The 16,452-nt window shown below is 38.3% G+C and overlaps 1 protein-coding gene across 1 annotated transcript; it reads right to left on the reverse strand.

Annotated features, from left to right (window-relative positions):
• Positions 1–2: 2 nt before the first annotated feature.
• Positions 3–15,640, reverse strand: GLYATL3 (glycine-N-acyltransferase like 3). The gene is made up of 5 exons (XM_054568608.1): positions 15,563–15,640; positions 10,869–10,976; positions 9,991–10,117; positions 3,696–3,822; positions 3–438 (listed from the first exon to the last, which is right to left on the reverse strand). The coding sequence occupies exons 1-5, from the start codon at positions 15,638–15,640 to the stop codon at positions 3–5; spliced, it is 876 nt and encodes a 291-aa protein (XP_054424583.1).
• Between the last annotated feature and the right edge of the window lie 812 nt (positions 15,641–16,452).

The raw sequence follows: 16,452 nt of genomic DNA on the forward strand, positions 1-16,452 counted from the left end.
TTTCACTGGGCTAGAGGGTGAACTTGGCCAGAGAAAGCCACAGGGGTGAGAATGAGCCTATGGAAACGACAAGGCAAGAACTCCGCATGGATGCTCTTCAGGAGGCTTATAGAAGCTGTGTTGTCATCGAGGACATTGCCCTGAAGGGGGAAGCCCCGGCTTTGCAGCTTCCGGGCCAGCGTCAAAGATACCAGCCGGCTGTAGCCTTTTCTGTGATGCTCTGGCAGGGTGTAGCTGTGGCACATGGTGGCAAACTGGTCTGTCATAGACCAAGAAACTGGGTTTCCCTCGTCATCACGGACACATACACTGGGGAAGCAGGAGATGAGATTGGCTATGTACCGAAGACACTGTTCGTTGCCACCCCGCGACCATGTCCGGTTGAGTAGGTCAGCATCAGCAACACTCAGGTGGGTTAGTCGTGGGGGAGAACTCTTTCTAGAAGAAAATGACACAAGAAGAAGTATGAGCTCAGGATCATGTAACTGCCACCAACTACTTCTCTTTTTAGATGATTTAAACTGAGAGACCATCCCAGCGATAGGACCTAACAAATTTGAAGACATTTTCAGTGAATTAGATTTCATCTCTGCCAATTTACAAAGTCTTTCAGGATTTTATTTCTGATAGAACAAAATACTCATTTCATATTTAAATCTTTCCTTCTAATTTTATGCCTGTTTCTTATTGTCCTCAGTATAGGTTAAGACAAGTAAAATAATTCTCAGACTTCTTCAGAGTCTTGATTCTGCTGACACCTTCTCTGAAGCTTTGAAAAGACCAGATTCTTGGGCCTCTAACCTTCTTCTTGGTTAAACAGAAAAAAAAAAAAAAAAAAAAAAGATGTTTAGGATAGAACTTCTTTCTTTATGCATCCATGCCCAGAGAATAAATACAAATTGCTTAACATCCCAGGCATTCGTACATGCTCAAAAAATGCTAATTCTCCCAGACCTTCCCCTAAAAGGATTGGTAAAATGTCTAACATCCCATGGCATTAAGATAAAGAAAAAGATAAGAATTGGTGCAGTTTCTAAGAACCGAAATTGGTCACTTGGTTGAAAGCCTGTGGTGCTGGTTTAGTTCTTGAAGTTTGCTTTTATTCTTGAAGTTTTATTCTTGATGGGTAAGAATTTGCTTTAGTTCTTGAAGTTATCAATGTGATAAGACAATCGCCAGTGACTGCTAAGAAGCTGGTAATGTCATTTTGGCTGTGAACTTGCTTATAAAGCACAAGTTTGTGCTTTCTTTTCATTAGTGGTTCTGCAGAGTTAGCCCACATTCCAGGCATCCTGTGCACTCTGGCTCTGGGACAGTCACCTAACGACTAAGCAGGGTCAAAAAAAAAAAAAATACAAGCAATAACGGAATTAATAGAATTTTTTAATTTAATTTTTGAAAATGAACTTTAAACAAGGCAAAGAAGCCTCAGGCAGAAATTCCAGTGCAAATAAAAACATTGCTAAGGCAAAAGGCAAAAGGACTCATGGACATGGACAACAGTGTGGTGTTTATGGGTGGGGAGGGGAGGACGGTATGAAGGGACTAAATGCTAATGGAAGAAATACAATAAAAATAAAAAAACAAACAAACATTGCTAAGGCAAGCCAAGTGTTTCAGTAGTTACACTAGAGACCGCAACCTTATATCTGAAGGTCAGGGTACCCAAAATAAAGAGTGTGCACAGTTGGGTAATGACTTTGTTAAAGGCAAGTTGTCTAACTTCTTATGCAGAAGGGAGCAATTTAAGTAAAAAGCTGATTTTAAAAGGCCTGACTGGGGATAGAGGAAATTTTAAAATAATGTCTCAGATATGACAGTAAACAGACTGTGGAAAACTGCAAAGCTCTAAAGGACAAATAGCCTGATTTCTTTAACAAAAAGTAATGTGAGAAATATGAAAGAAAGAGACTTAAGAGAGTTAGTAACCAGTTGCAATGTATGAACCTTATTTAGATGCTTATTCAAAACAAACTGCTAAAATATTATGATAATTTGGGAAATGTGACTACTAACTGGTTGTTTTACTTTAAGGAAATATCATTAACAAAATTTTAAGGGGTTATGCAGAAAAGCATTAACACAACAGGCTGGAGGCCACTATCTTTACAAAGTCCTGTTTGCCAGGTTGGCCCTTGGATGGTGTCTGGGAATTTGAATCTGGGGTGGTCCTGCCATTCTCAGAATAGACATGAATGGCTCATTGTGCCTAACTATTTGTTCAATCAGTGTTGTTTATGCTGAACACCTGCTTTCCTTCTGGGAGTCTAGGAAACTGGTATATTCTAAGCAGGGGCTGCCTCCAAAAAAAAATCCTAACACATGCTGTCATACATAACTCATTGTAGGAAGCTAAGGGTGTCCTGTAGGAGTCCACCAGGAGAAGACTCTGGGAAGCTGGTGTCTGATTTCCTTTGGACTTTACCTGTGCAGCTTTTTCCTTTGCTGATTTTGATTTGTATCCTTTCGTTGTAGTAAGTCACAGCCATGACTATAGATGCTGAGTCCCGTGAGTCTTCCTAGCTAATCACTGAGCCTGTGGGTGGTCTCAGGGGCCCCCATCACACAAGAGGTATCAGTAATTTTTTAAAGAATCCTTGTATTTTGGAGATACACATTAGAATGTTTAAGAATAATGGAGTAGTGTGTGGTAAATTCATTCAGAATAATCCAGGGGATGGAAAGAGTAGTTAGGGGTATGGATAAAACAGGACAATCCATACAGTGATGGGAAGGTTTGTTATACTCCTCTCTCAACCTTTTTTGTGTGTGTGTGTGTTTGAAAACCTTCATAACTGAAAAAATAAAACGAAAGTCCAGTTGCTTTAGGTAACTTAAAGTGTCCATTATTCTTTAGGGTTAGTCTTCTTTTGTTCAATAATTCATTCTTTCAACATATTCCATAGAAGTGAAGAAACTAAGATTCACTGAGGTGGAAACTTTTCAGGTATTATGTTTCATTTGCTTACGAAAATCAGGTAAGGAAAATATTATAGATTAATTTTCAAGAAGAACAAATTGATTGAGGCTCAGAAAGATTAAGCAGAAGGGAAGGTAATTAGTAAAGGGCAGGACTGTGACTCCAAAGTAAGATGGAAAGAATGCAGATATGAACCAACAAATGCCTTGAAGGATTGAATTCTGGAATCAGACTTTGTAGGATTTGTTTCCTGGCTGTACAATTTACTCCTGTGTGTTACTTCAACTGGACAGAAAGGGAATGATAATGGTACTGCTCCATAGGATTGTAGAAAGGGTTCAAATGGTAATACACTTAAAACATTTAGCGTCTGGCTTATAAGAGCTCCACATGAGCCAGTCACATACCTTCATCCCTGAAACAACAAACCAACAATAACAACTTTGGGCTGAGACAATAGAAGTTATTTAGAATCACTTGGGAAAGGAGGATACCAAGGAATGATTTTTCTGTGCATACTGTGAAAATACAGGACTCCTGAGTTCATTTATTGCTGATTCGATTTTGAAGGAAATTACGAGCAGTCAAACACAGCAGAAAAGAGTAAACATACAAACATCCACACACACAAACACACAGACTCAAATTTAGATTCAATAGCCCAAATTCAAAGTACTTTAACTATTCCTTAACGATACTAAGTACTCCAGGTACCACTCTTTGTACTTCTATAGCAGTAAGTCCTACCCCAAAGGCATAAGCTAGATTTACATACAGGAGACTGGTGTCCGGCGGAGCTGAAAGAGGAGGAAGACGAATTGCCTTGAAGGAAGTGAGCTTCACATCCAGCTGCTTTGAGTTGGCAACGGCTTTGGAAACATCATATAACTCACTCTGCAGCCCTACATACGGCAAGATAGAATGAAACCTGTGAACATTTTATTGGAAAACACAAAAAAGGAAATATGTTGCAGTATTTTAAAACTTATCATTAATACTGCCAGTTTGCCACCATGTATTATCCTAACCATTGTGTATTTACATATGAATAATTATGCTTATTCCCTATATGATTTTCATACTTAGTGCAGGATTTTCAAATTCCCATCACATTGTCTGTCAAGATCATGATGTTCCATGGAATTTTGTGATGGAATATCCCTTAGGAATTTGGAATTTCTTGTGGGACTTTTGATTTTTCTGACTTATCAGACTGATTAGGTAAGAGACATCTTATAGCTCTAGAAGTCTATGATCTACCATACAGCTGGAAGAGTAAAAAAGCTTAGATTTATTTGGCATGCAATTTTGTCCTTAAGGACTCTCTTCCAGCCCCTTGGCTTAATGCTCGCTACAGAAATACCATCATATAAACTTAGTGTTGGTGAGGTTTATCCAGAGGTTAACTTCCCCGAATCCCACTCATTTATTATAGCTGCCCTATGTCATCCATAAATCTTTATTCAGTCCTCGTATATGAACCACTGTCCTGGGCACTGTGCTACGGTGGGACACAGGAACGGTATCGCCTGTTCTGACAGCCTACAGTGGAGCAGGTTAGCTTCTGTTTACTTAGAACAACTTGCTCAGCTTCTCTAAATCCCCATCTGCTCTATCCTTCCCACTCTGGGTTCTGATGGACTGAACCTCTGGAAATTGATTTTCCTGCTTCCTTCCATATCTAACAGCTGTTTCCTCCCCCCAGTATGTCACTTCCTCTAAATACATGCGTGGGAAGTCAGGTTGAACTCAGTCTGATATCTGAACTTTGGCTCCTCCCTCAGGAAGTTAAGAAAAGATAAGGTCTTTAAGTTAATGCTATTATAATTATGGATGCTGTGGCTAGCTGTGAATTAGATCTAAGTAATTCAAAAGACTATCTATGGGGAAAAAAATAGGTAGTGCAAACCTAAGGCATGGATGAGAGGAGAAAGAAATGCTGTATAAACTAAGACTGAACTAATTCTTTCTAAAATTTAGGTTAATATTTCTATAAAAACATCTAAGTTACAAGATATAATAGAAACTGCATAGCTTAATCAATTATTTTATATTTTAACTATATACTATTGAAGCCTCAAAATAGAAATTTATTAACCATCTTTTATTTACCACTGTCCCAACCACAATTACTTCTCTCTCCTCTAAAAATAACCACTATCTCTTCAGGCCAAGATGGAGCATAGGTAGATACACTTTGCCTCCTCGCACAACCAAAAGAAGGACAACAACAAATTAATAAACAAAAAATAACCAGAACTGCCAGAAAATAGAACTGTATGGAAGTCCAACAACCAAGGAGCTAAAGAAACATTCATCCAGACTTGTAGGAGGGGCAAGATGAGCAGCTGGGGTGGAGAGAATGTGCAACAAGGTGGTGGCTGGCAGAATGGGCAGTCCCACATTTGCGTGTAGATAAACCAGGAGGAACAGCTGGGGAGTGAGACAGACCGCACAACCCAGGGTTCCAGTGTGGGAAAAGAAAGCCTCAAAACCTCTGGAGGTAAGAACCTGTGGGGGTTACAGTGGCAGGAGAAACTCCCAGCCTCACAGGAGAGTCTGTTGGAGAGACCCACGGGGTCCTAGAACATACACAAACCTACTCATCCAGGAATCAGCACCAGAAGGGCCCAATTTGCTGTGGGTAGTGGGGAGGAAGTGACTGAGAGCCGGCTGAGGGCTGAGCAAGCAGCATTGCTCCCTCTCTCATCCTTCCTCCCAACACAATGTCACAACACAGTGACCTGGGTTGCTCTGCCCTGGCGAATACCTAAGGCTCTGCCCCTCCCAATGTAACAGGTGAGCTGAGACAAAGAAATATGGCCCAAATGAAAGAACAGATCAAAGCTCCAAAAATAGAACTAAGCAATGAACAGAGAGCCAACCTATCAGATGCACAGTTCAAAACACTGGTAATCAGGATGCTCACTGAATTGGTTGAGTATGGTCACAAAATGGAGGAAAAAGTAACGGCTACACAAACTGAAATAAAGAAAAATATACAGGGAACCAACAGTAAAGGGAAGGAAACTAGGACCCAAATCAATGATTGGGAACTGAAGGAAGAGATAAACATTCAACCAGAACAGAATGAAGAAACAAGAATTCAGAAATATGGGGAGGGGCTTGGGAACCTCTGGGACAACTTTAAACATTCCAACATCCAAATCATAGGGGTGCCAGAGGAGAAGAGGAAGAGCAAGAGATTGAAAACTTATTTGGAAAAATAATGAAGGAGTAGTTCCCCAGTCTGCCCAGGGAAATAGATTTCCAGGAGGTCCGGGAAGCTCAGTGTCCCAAAGAAGTTGGACCCAAGGAAGCACACACTAAGGCACATCATAATTAAGTTACCTAGGATAAAAGATAAGGAGACGAACTTGGGAACAGCAAGAGAAGATGAGACGGTTGCCTACAGAGGAATTCCTATAAGATTATCAGCTGATTTCTCAGAGGAAATCTTGCAGGGAAGAAGGGGATGGCGGGAAGTGTTCAAAGTCATGGAGGACAAGGACCTACACTCAGGATTACTCTATCCAGCAAAGCTATCATTTGGAATGGAAGGGCAGATAAAGTACTTCCCAGATAAGGTAAAGTTAAAGAAGTTCATCATCACCAAGCCCATATTATATGAAATGTTAAAGGGACTTATCTAAGATAAAGAGGAGGATCAAAAACTATGAACAGTAAAATGACAGCAAACTCACAACTATCAACAACTGAACCTAAAACAGAACAGAACAAAAACAAAAACAAAAACAAACTAAGCAAACAACTGGAACAGGAACAGGATCATAGAAATGGAGGTCGGAGGGGAGGGGAAGGGGAAGAATGGAGGAAACATGTTCAGGAAATAAGCAGCATAAATAGTAGGTGCAAAATAGGCAGGAGGAGGTTAAGAATGGTATAGGAAATGGAGAAGCCAAAGAACTTGCATGTACGACCCATGGACATGAACTAAGGGGAGGGGATGCTGGGGGGAAGGGTGGTGCAGGGGGAAGGGGAGTAAAGGGGAGACAGAAGAATGGGACAACTGTGGTTGCATAGTCAATAAAATACATATGAAAAAATAAAAGTAACCACTGTCATTTTTATGATAATCACTTCCTTGTTTTCCTTATAGTTGTATTACCCAAGTGTACATCTTTAAACACTATAGTTTGCTTTTACCCATTTTTTGACATGTAAATCTTTTGATTTACAGGTTATCTTTTAATCCCCACCTTCCCTTTTACAAATTCTTTCAATTTGTTCATTTAAGAATAGGGTTGTGTAGTTGTGCCCTGGCCCGTGGCCAGTTGTAGCGTAGTCCTGTACACCAAAAGGCTGCAGGTTTGACCCCTGGTTGGGGTGCATATGGGAGGCAACTGATCATTATTTCCATCTCACATTGATATTTCTCTCTCTCTTTAAAAATCAATAAACATATCCTCAGGTGAGAATGAATAAATGAATAAGTAAATAATCTAGTTGTCTGCTAGGGAGCATTTCCATAGTCTTGATTTTGCTGATTCTCCCTCCAGTGTTGTGACCATGTTTTCTGTCCATCACATATGTTACCACTTTTAACAAATGATTTTCTTTATCACAGAAGAAAGGAATTTCCACCTATTGTTCTGCCTTTGTCCACTCACCTCTTCAGAAGTGGAGGAATTGCAAACTGAATAAGCCAGATTCAGGATGTTTATTGGACGACAGTTAGCAGTGGGCAGACTCCTGAAACTTTCAGGTTGATGTAGTGCTCATGTAGACAAGCTCTGTCTCATCCTTGCAGCTAACAGTGAGCAAGAGAGCCTGGCCTTTCAGGCTAGCTGTATACTTTTTCATTTCTTATTCTCATGTGGCAAATACAGGGGTTTGGATCCTCTGAATAGGTTAGTGGGTTAACATTGTTTATGGACGGCCCTTAGATTAAAAGGCATTTCTGTGTAGAGGGTGCTGTTGCTCTACACATCCAACAGTGAAGTAGCTCCACTACCTAATGCTTGAGCGATCCGGGCAGCCCAACTATATCTCCGACTAGAACCTTCACTGCGGCAAAGGATGGAACACATGTGGCAGTCAATAGACTTTTGTTCAAAAGATTGAACACTTATATGGCAGCAGATAGGCTTTTAAAAAGGATTTGGGAATGCTATGAAAACAGCACATTTTTAGGTGCCCTGTTTATCATAGTAAGAATAGTGAAGATAATTGATGACCTCTTAGAATCTATTCAATATTCTAAGCAGAAAATAGTTATTACCACAGAAGCAATGGGTAATGCCTATCCTGACTTGCATGCTCAGTGAGGACCTTTACTGCCCCAGCTATACCAGGTGCTACTAATTCACATCTGTCACCACGAAACCTTCAGGGAGGGTCAATGACTTTATGTAAATGACTATAACTGACTCATGGCTCTCAGCTTAGCCTTTTGGAAAAAGAATACCGGCAATTACAGGGAAGTTTTTTCTATAAAGATTGATTCAGGTGATTTGAAGATGGCATGCATATAGCACCAATATCCATTCAAGTGCTGCCATGATTTTTCACATCAAGGAATAGATATATTTATTTCCACATTAATATAATACTAGTTGAGAAAATTTTTCTGCATTGTCTCACTTCTAACCAGCACAATTGGGGTTAATCTGGGAAGGTGAGAGATAGTTTAGAAGTCCTCTGTAAGGTCTTTCTGAGTATTTGCAAATGATTTCATACAACATCCCAAGTCTTCAGGTTATGAATATGCATTGGTCATTGTCTGTCCACGGACACAAGGTTTTCCTTGTGTGAGGGCTTTAGCTGTTTATGGCTGAGAAAAATGATCAAACTTTATATTTCTAACATGGAAATTCCTGCCTTCATGTCAAAGATTAAGGAACTGATTTCACTGGAGGAGTTGTAAATAGTAGCTTCCTTGCCCTCTATTAACCCTCCATAGGTTATAAAAAGTTGAAAGAGTAAGTGACACACTGAGGCTGAAACTATCCATCTGAACTCCCTCAATATCAGAAACTCTTAATCTGCTTCTACCTTTGCCTAAAGTTCTTCTCCTGGCATTGACGGTCATGCAATTATCTTCTTGGAGTTCACGTATATTCTTTTCTTATAAAATCATTTCAGGATATACTATGCTGATCAGCTGATTATCTCTTTCTAGAATTATTTGCTTCAGAAAGAAGAAAAGTTTACCTATTGATGTAGACTTAGTTATTTTAAAAGACTGTAATAGCAAAGGGTTAAGAGTAATAAGGAAAAATATGTTGATATTCACTGACATTACAGTAACAGTGAAAAAAATCACTTAAAATCAGTCCTATTTAAATGGCCTCTACGTACCCCCAAAGCCAAGCCTATTAGGAATTAAAATTAAGCATTCTCTGTGCACCCCAATGTTTATAGCAGCACAATTTACAATAGCCAAGTATTGGAAGCAACCTAAGTGCCCATCGGTAGATGATTGGATCAAAAATTATGGTACATTTACACAATGGAAAACTATGCAGCAGAAAGAAAAAAAAGAACTACTACCCTTCGTGACAGCATGGATGGAACTTGAGAACATTATGCTAAGCGAAATAAGCCAGGGGGCGAAAGACAAATACCATATGATCTCACCTATAAGTGGAACCTAACCAACAAAACAAAGATACAAGGAAAATAAGACCAGCAACACTGAAAGGAAAAGAAACCAACAGAGACAAGAGGGAAGGAGGGAGGAGTGGGTGGGGGAAAAGGAAGGGAAGGGGAAAGTCAAGGAACACATAGCAAGGACTCATGGACAAAACCAAAGGGGAAGGATTGAGGGAGAGAGAGGAGGGAGGGGGCAAGGGAAAGTGGTGGGGGGAAGGCAGAAACAAATGTATTTGAAAAAATAAATAAATTAAAAATAAAATTAAGCGTTCTTACAAAACTGTAACATGTAAATTGTAAATATATAGTGTATGAATATGTATTTTTGCACATGTGTAAAATACATGTAATAATATATTTACATGTAAAATATATGTTATATCTATCTATCTGATATAAACAACAGGAAACAGGAAGGATTTAATGATGACCTACTGTCTTACACATGACCTTACCTTGTATTTGAAAAACTTGGTCCCAGTTGATAACATCACATTCTTCCAACAGCCGTTGGTAAGCTCTGACATCCTTGTAGAACACGGCATAAGCATTAGTATAGTGGTCCAGGTTATCTGTCTCAGCCTAGGTCAGAAGACACAATCATAAAAACATAAATATATCCTCTAGATAACTGAAATCCTAGATAGATTAGATACCATTAATTGTCTCTGTCTAGATAATTTTCATTAGCCAAATTAGTCACCTATAAACAATGATGGAGTGACAATGAGGGAAAGCACTGAAATTTTTGTCTTTGCTTGATTACTTTTTCTAGAATTAGGGAGGTTTTAAGACATTTATTTCACATATTTCTAGGATTTTATTTGTTTATTTCACAGATTTCTAGGATTTTATTTATTTGTAACAATGGAAAGGGTACAATTCAGTGAACCCATCTATAAGAATTAAATAGAACTCTCAGGACTTTGCTAATGTGGTCAGGGCAGCACATCGTTGATTACTTGAGCCTCCCTTTAGTCTCAGAGGCAGAAAGGAGCAGATGCTATCTGCAATGTTCTGCCATATTTACACTCATGACCAAAGTCATCCATCAAAAGGAATCATCAACCAGTTGAAAAACTAGTATGTGCTAGTATGTATGCTTTATACTTCTAGAGGTTATTAAACACTAAAGATACACTTTACTGAGTGCATTTAGACTAGAGGTTTTTCATATGTCTTACTCCAAAGCCAGTCAAATTAGAAGCTAATGATGAAATATGCATCTTTGTAACCTACAGTGTATGGCTATGATGGTTATAATATCCTCTTTACCTAATTTTTTCTTTCTAGTTGATGCCAACTCTTATGTTTTTGCCTTTCAAAACTGTACCTCTTTCTGCCGCCGAGTGATAACAGCTTTGAAGTCTGGCCATGAATCCAATACCACTTCCTTTTGAAAGGGATTCCCACGATTTATGTTCATCACTGCTCCGTACACCTGCTCCAGAGAACCCAGAGAGACAGGCAATGATATTGCAGCTGTTGCAGTTGCATACTACCCTTTTCATCTCTTGTTGTACTATAGAATTATGGCCACCAGAGGGGAAATTATAAATCTATTCCCAATATACACATAAACAAACTTCCCTTTTGCTATTTCATCAGTGTGCATGAAAACTAGTAAAAAAAAAAAAATCTGTGAAAGCCTAGGAAAACTCTCCCTAAACTTAGTATTCTATAGTACCAAGTAAGAGGTACTAAATCAATAGGCTAAATCAATAGGGTGCTGGGCATATAAGTCAGCAATAAATTATTGAATAAATCAGAATCTCTTGTATGGATTTAGGGCTTATACATCTTTGAAAGGTTTCACAGATAATTCTCATGCTCAACTGCTTCTGAAGTTTATTATTCTATCTAAAAATAACCTGTGAAATTCATCTACTCCTTCAGCCCTGAATTACAATGAAACATCACTTGATGGTGAAATAACACCCCCTCCCAAATAAGCCCAAAACACTTGCTTTTCAGATTTGATGATATGAAGACTCTGTGAGTATTCTCTGAGGGTTGTAAACATGTCTTGTTCATTATTATATCCATGGTGCTTGCCGTAGTCCATCAAATGCTTTTTGAGTAAACAATACTAAAGTAATATTAGAATTTTCTGTGGGCTTTACATTTTTCTTTCTACTAAGATTCAAAGATGCCTGTCTTACACAACAACTTGCTTTCATATGTTTTATGTGTGCCTCTAGAAAAGAAAAAGTGGAGGTGGTAACGAGGAGAGCTGAGCTGTAGGCCAGCATTCATAGTGGCATTTTCATAACAGACAAAAACTGGAAACAATCTAAATGTCCATCAAAAGTGAAAAAATAAATCAACTTTGGCATAATCATACTCTAGATTATAAAACAACATCACAATGTTGAGCAGAAGAAGCTAAATACAAAAAGGTACTTCTATGATTCAAGAATTACAAGGGCATTAGTATCTACATTATACCTTCTTCATCATTTAATTCAAATCACTCACCTCAATGCCTAGATCACTTTCCAACTCTCTTTTGTTTTATCCAATCTGGGACCTCGCTCAGATCTTCTCATAAAAGGTATTTTTCCCTATTTAATCTGGCTGAAACCAACATGGATCACGCTTAGTGAAAATCCAAGAATTCAAGTAAACTGTCTTGTTCTGGCTTGTTCATCATTGTTTTACCTGCCTTGTTCTGTTAATCATTAAAAGCTGGGCCTGCTGATCTTATGTATACTACAGAGTAATAAGTTTATCAAAATGATTTCATACAAGGAAACCAAATATCCTTATTCAAGAATGGAGCTTAATTATGATTGGAAGGTTTAAAAAAGGTAAAAATAAAAACGCCTTCCAATATTCAGATTCTGAAAGAAAAAAAACAACATGTTTGTCAGGAATTTAGAACCAACTGAAAGATTTTGCATTGATTGAAAACAAACCTTTCTAATATTTTTTTCAAAGGGTGAGTGTTGAAAGGAGATGAGAAGGGGCTAGGGGAAAGTAAAGATGCTGAGAAATGAGCAGTTAGAACTTGTGAAGGGAATTTGGAGAGGTATTTAATTACTTTAACACTGAGGAGAGATTATAAATGCATGGCCATGAACTCCAAAGAATGGAGGTGAACAACAAAACTATCTTTTCTTTATCTTTTTTATTTTCTAAAGGCATAATCTAACGGAAGGGGTATTTTGAAAGTATTGTTAGAGAACCAAAGCCAGACATTACACAACAGTGCAATGACTGATGTAAGAAGGTCCAGGGATAGAGAGACTCAGTGTATGGAAAATGAGAAACTGGGAGTACCAACTTAAGCAGCTATAAAAGAGAAGATCATTCAAAAAAGGCGTCTGTTTATGCCTGTTTCATTCCTTTAATTCTTATTTCAACTACTTTTATGAGAGACAAACTGTTCAAAGAACTCTCAATTTGGAATCAGAAAACCTGGATTTAAAACTGAACTCTAGCATGCAGAGCTGGAGAGCCGACTTAGTACCATCAGGTATAAAATTATAAGTATCTGCCTATTCAGAGATAGTAATATTACAGAGGTATTAATATTAGTTTTTATGAAACTTAAATGCGATAGTATGAAAGATATTTAAAAAAACTATTCATGCTATTCAGATCAAGTCAACTAATCTGAATTTAGAAACCTTTAAAAATAAGATTTGAACAGATAGGGAATTAATAAGTAATTATTTTATAAAGCTTCCAGTGACCAATCAACAACAGTTTATTGAGTGATCATTACAGGCACAGCCCAATACCAAGCACTGTAGGAGGAACAAAAAAAGGAAAAAAAAATTCAAAATCTACGTCTAGGCACCTGGCAGCAAGGCTGCTGTGGGAAAAGCAATAGATATGAAATCAAAGGAACTAAGATTTGACTCTGCTTTACTTTCTGTATCACCTTCTTTGAGCTTCAGTTTATTAATTTCCAAAATGGGCTAATAAAAATCTTATGCAGTTGTTGGAAGGATAAAAAAATGAAAATTCCCTGTATGCTAAACTACTATGCAAATATAATCATTATAACTCAAAGGCCCATCATTTGTCTTTTTCTTTTTTTAATCTGTATTACAGAAAGCCTTTGGTGTATTTACATTAAAAAAATATGTTTATTGATTTTAGAGTGAGAGGAAGGGAGACAGAGAGAGAGAAATATCAGTGTGAGAAACATCTATTGGCTGCCTTCCATATGCCCTCTGACTGGGGATTGAACCTGCAACCCAGGTATTTGCCCTGACCAGAATCAAATCCCCGGCCTTTTGGTGTATGACCTGTGGCTCCAATCAACTGAGCCACACCGGCCAGGGCTGTCATTTGTCTTGATGATTATAATATCTTTCATGACCCTGTTAAGGTCACCAAAACCTTTTTAGTTTTCTCTGGTAAAAGAGACAAACATTTTGTTGAAGAAATGTAGCTGATCACCTCATTCCATTTGTTGAAGAAAAAAGGCCGCATGTTAACTTGATAAGCTCAGGGGAGGCCTGTGGGGCAGTCTTATAAATTCAGAGACTGAAACTAACCCTATAGGATGGTCTAAAATTAAAATTTATTAACTGAAAGCAGTTTATGGTTGACGGTCATGTCCTAGGCCAGTATTTTTTTTCTAACAAAGGTCAGTCTTCACTTCAATTAAGCCTGTCTGTTGTTTTTGTGCTCCTGGGATAACATACCTGATAAACACACATGCCTTTGCAATAACAAAATATTGATAATTTCCCTTTTTCCAGACCCCTCAGAGCACAAGCACCAGTCACCACACCAGAGCAGAGACCACAAATCTCCTCATTGTTATTTTTGTGTTAAGTATTCACTGTTAAACTATCCCGTACTGACCTGTGTAAAAGAAATGTATCTACCATTTTACTTTTCATACAGTCCAAGAGGTTGCCCTGCTTTGCTTTCTCCTGTTTCCGTAATCTATCACCAATGGATTTCACATAATCAATCCCCTTACGCCTGCTCCTTTGAGTGTAATGCACAAAATAAGGTGCAAAATTGCCATTTCCCAGAGCATTTTCTCAACTTGTTGAGGTTTTGCTTCCTGGCAATTGTCAGTTTGGCTCAAATAAACTCACAAAAGTTCTCCACAGGTTTGAGTGATTCTTACGTTGACGCATTTATTCACCTGGTTGCCAGCATTTAAAGCGGGAAAATTTAGGTCAGATCGTCCATTTGGCAATTTTTCAGCTGTATGATTCCAAATTATCACTCTGAATTTCCCTACCACATATAGTTTAAGCACATTCAATAAGGCAAGATGACTACATTTAATCAACCCAGTACAGTGCACTAGAACTTCCTTTAGATCATTTTTGTTCAAATTTTAGTGTAAATAACAATTATCCAAGGTGTTAAAAATGCAGATCTCTGGTCTCTGCCTTCAGAAACTGATATATTATCTCTCTCCTAGGTTATAATAAGCAGCTGCTCACATTGGCAAACCATTGTTGTCAGACTCTCTTTGCTCAAGAAACTCAGCCCTCAGAGACAATTTTAGTGCACTGTAATTTTTTTCTCAGTGCTTAATATATTTCCAATCTTACATTTAGTTGTAATCTCTGATTAATGTAATCCACAGTAACTGAGTTATCAGCAAGCCCTCGTGGACTTTTAGAAGACCAACAAAGCCACTGAAAACACTTCAAAAATATTTTTTAAATAAGCAGAAAAAATGATAACAACCTCTAAACTTCTGTTCCATTTTGTACATAGGTCATGTTCTTACCAGCAATGTCAACAGTCCATATTCTTCTGCCATTTAAATACATTTACATCTCGAATTTACTTTATAAATAATCTAATCTAGCATTATCTAAATTTTCCTAGGAGTCATCCAAGGTAACTGTCAAATAAGCAGTAATTAAGGCCATGTCCACAGTCCATTGAATCCGTCTCCAGCAGGTGGGGACCAGAAAGCTGTGTGTTTAACAAGTACCCCCGGAGTCTTATCATCAGAAAACTTCAGGAAACAGCCACCAGTCTGACATTATTTTAATAGATTTATACAATAAGGAAATAAAACTTTAAGTTTCTTACCTTGAGTGATTCAGGAAAGTGACTCCTTAACATTTTTTCCAGGGTCAGTAATTTCGTGTAACATCTTAGCACCAACATCTTCTCCAGAGTCCTAGCAATTCCACACGTAATTAGAAACTTGAAGATACATATTTAACTGTTGCTGGTTAATATTTCACCTAGGAAAAATCCTTGGGTGCTTTTCTTTGGCTGTGATTCTGAATGCCTTTGCTCCCTCTGAAGAGGGAAGGAAGAGGAAGATAGGGAAGCCCTGGGATGGGTGAATGAGAGAACACATAGAAACGGAAAGTGTTAAGGATCTACTCCCTGAAAGATGTATCTGTACTGAGTTAAATCTTCCTCTTAGACACATTCATTGTACTCTAAACTCCTCCTGCACGATCCAATAGCAGTTGTGAATGCACATTTCTGTTTTCTTTGATTGAAGTCTTTTTCAACTAGACTGCAAGAGGCATGAAGGAAGGGCTCCCTTGTACTCATGTCTACTTTATGCTCCACTGCCTCCCCAGCACCTCCCACAGGGCCTGGCACACAGGAATGGACGTTCTAAATTATTGAGTGGCTGATATGAAGCTCAGAGGGAGGATCTTTACAATGTGGGACAAAGATGGAAGACTTGAGTGGCTTAGGTATCAGGTGGTTATGAGGAAGGGGAGAAACAGCTATTAATACCTTGAAGATGAAGAATCATGTGTGAGCAAAGGCTGAGGCTCATTCTAGTCAGATAAAATTAAGGAACAACAACAACAAAGTCCTACATAGGGTATGCAACTTAATCCATGTTGATGCAATTATATTTTCTAGATTTGGGGGCTCCATCTCTTCTGCTCTTTTTTCCCCAAGAAAACTTCCCCCCAACAATACAATCAGGCCTTGACTAAATTAAAGAA

Source organism: Pteronotus mesoamericanus, unplaced genomic scaffold, assembly GCF_021234165.1.
Source record: "Pteronotus mesoamericanus isolate MK-2021 breed Mesoamerican mustached bat unplaced genomic scaffold, CSHL_Meso_final contig_20, whole genome shotgun sequence".
Classification (NCBI taxonomy): domain Eukaryota; kingdom Metazoa; phylum Chordata; class Mammalia; order Chiroptera; family Mormoopidae; genus Pteronotus; species Pteronotus mesoamericanus.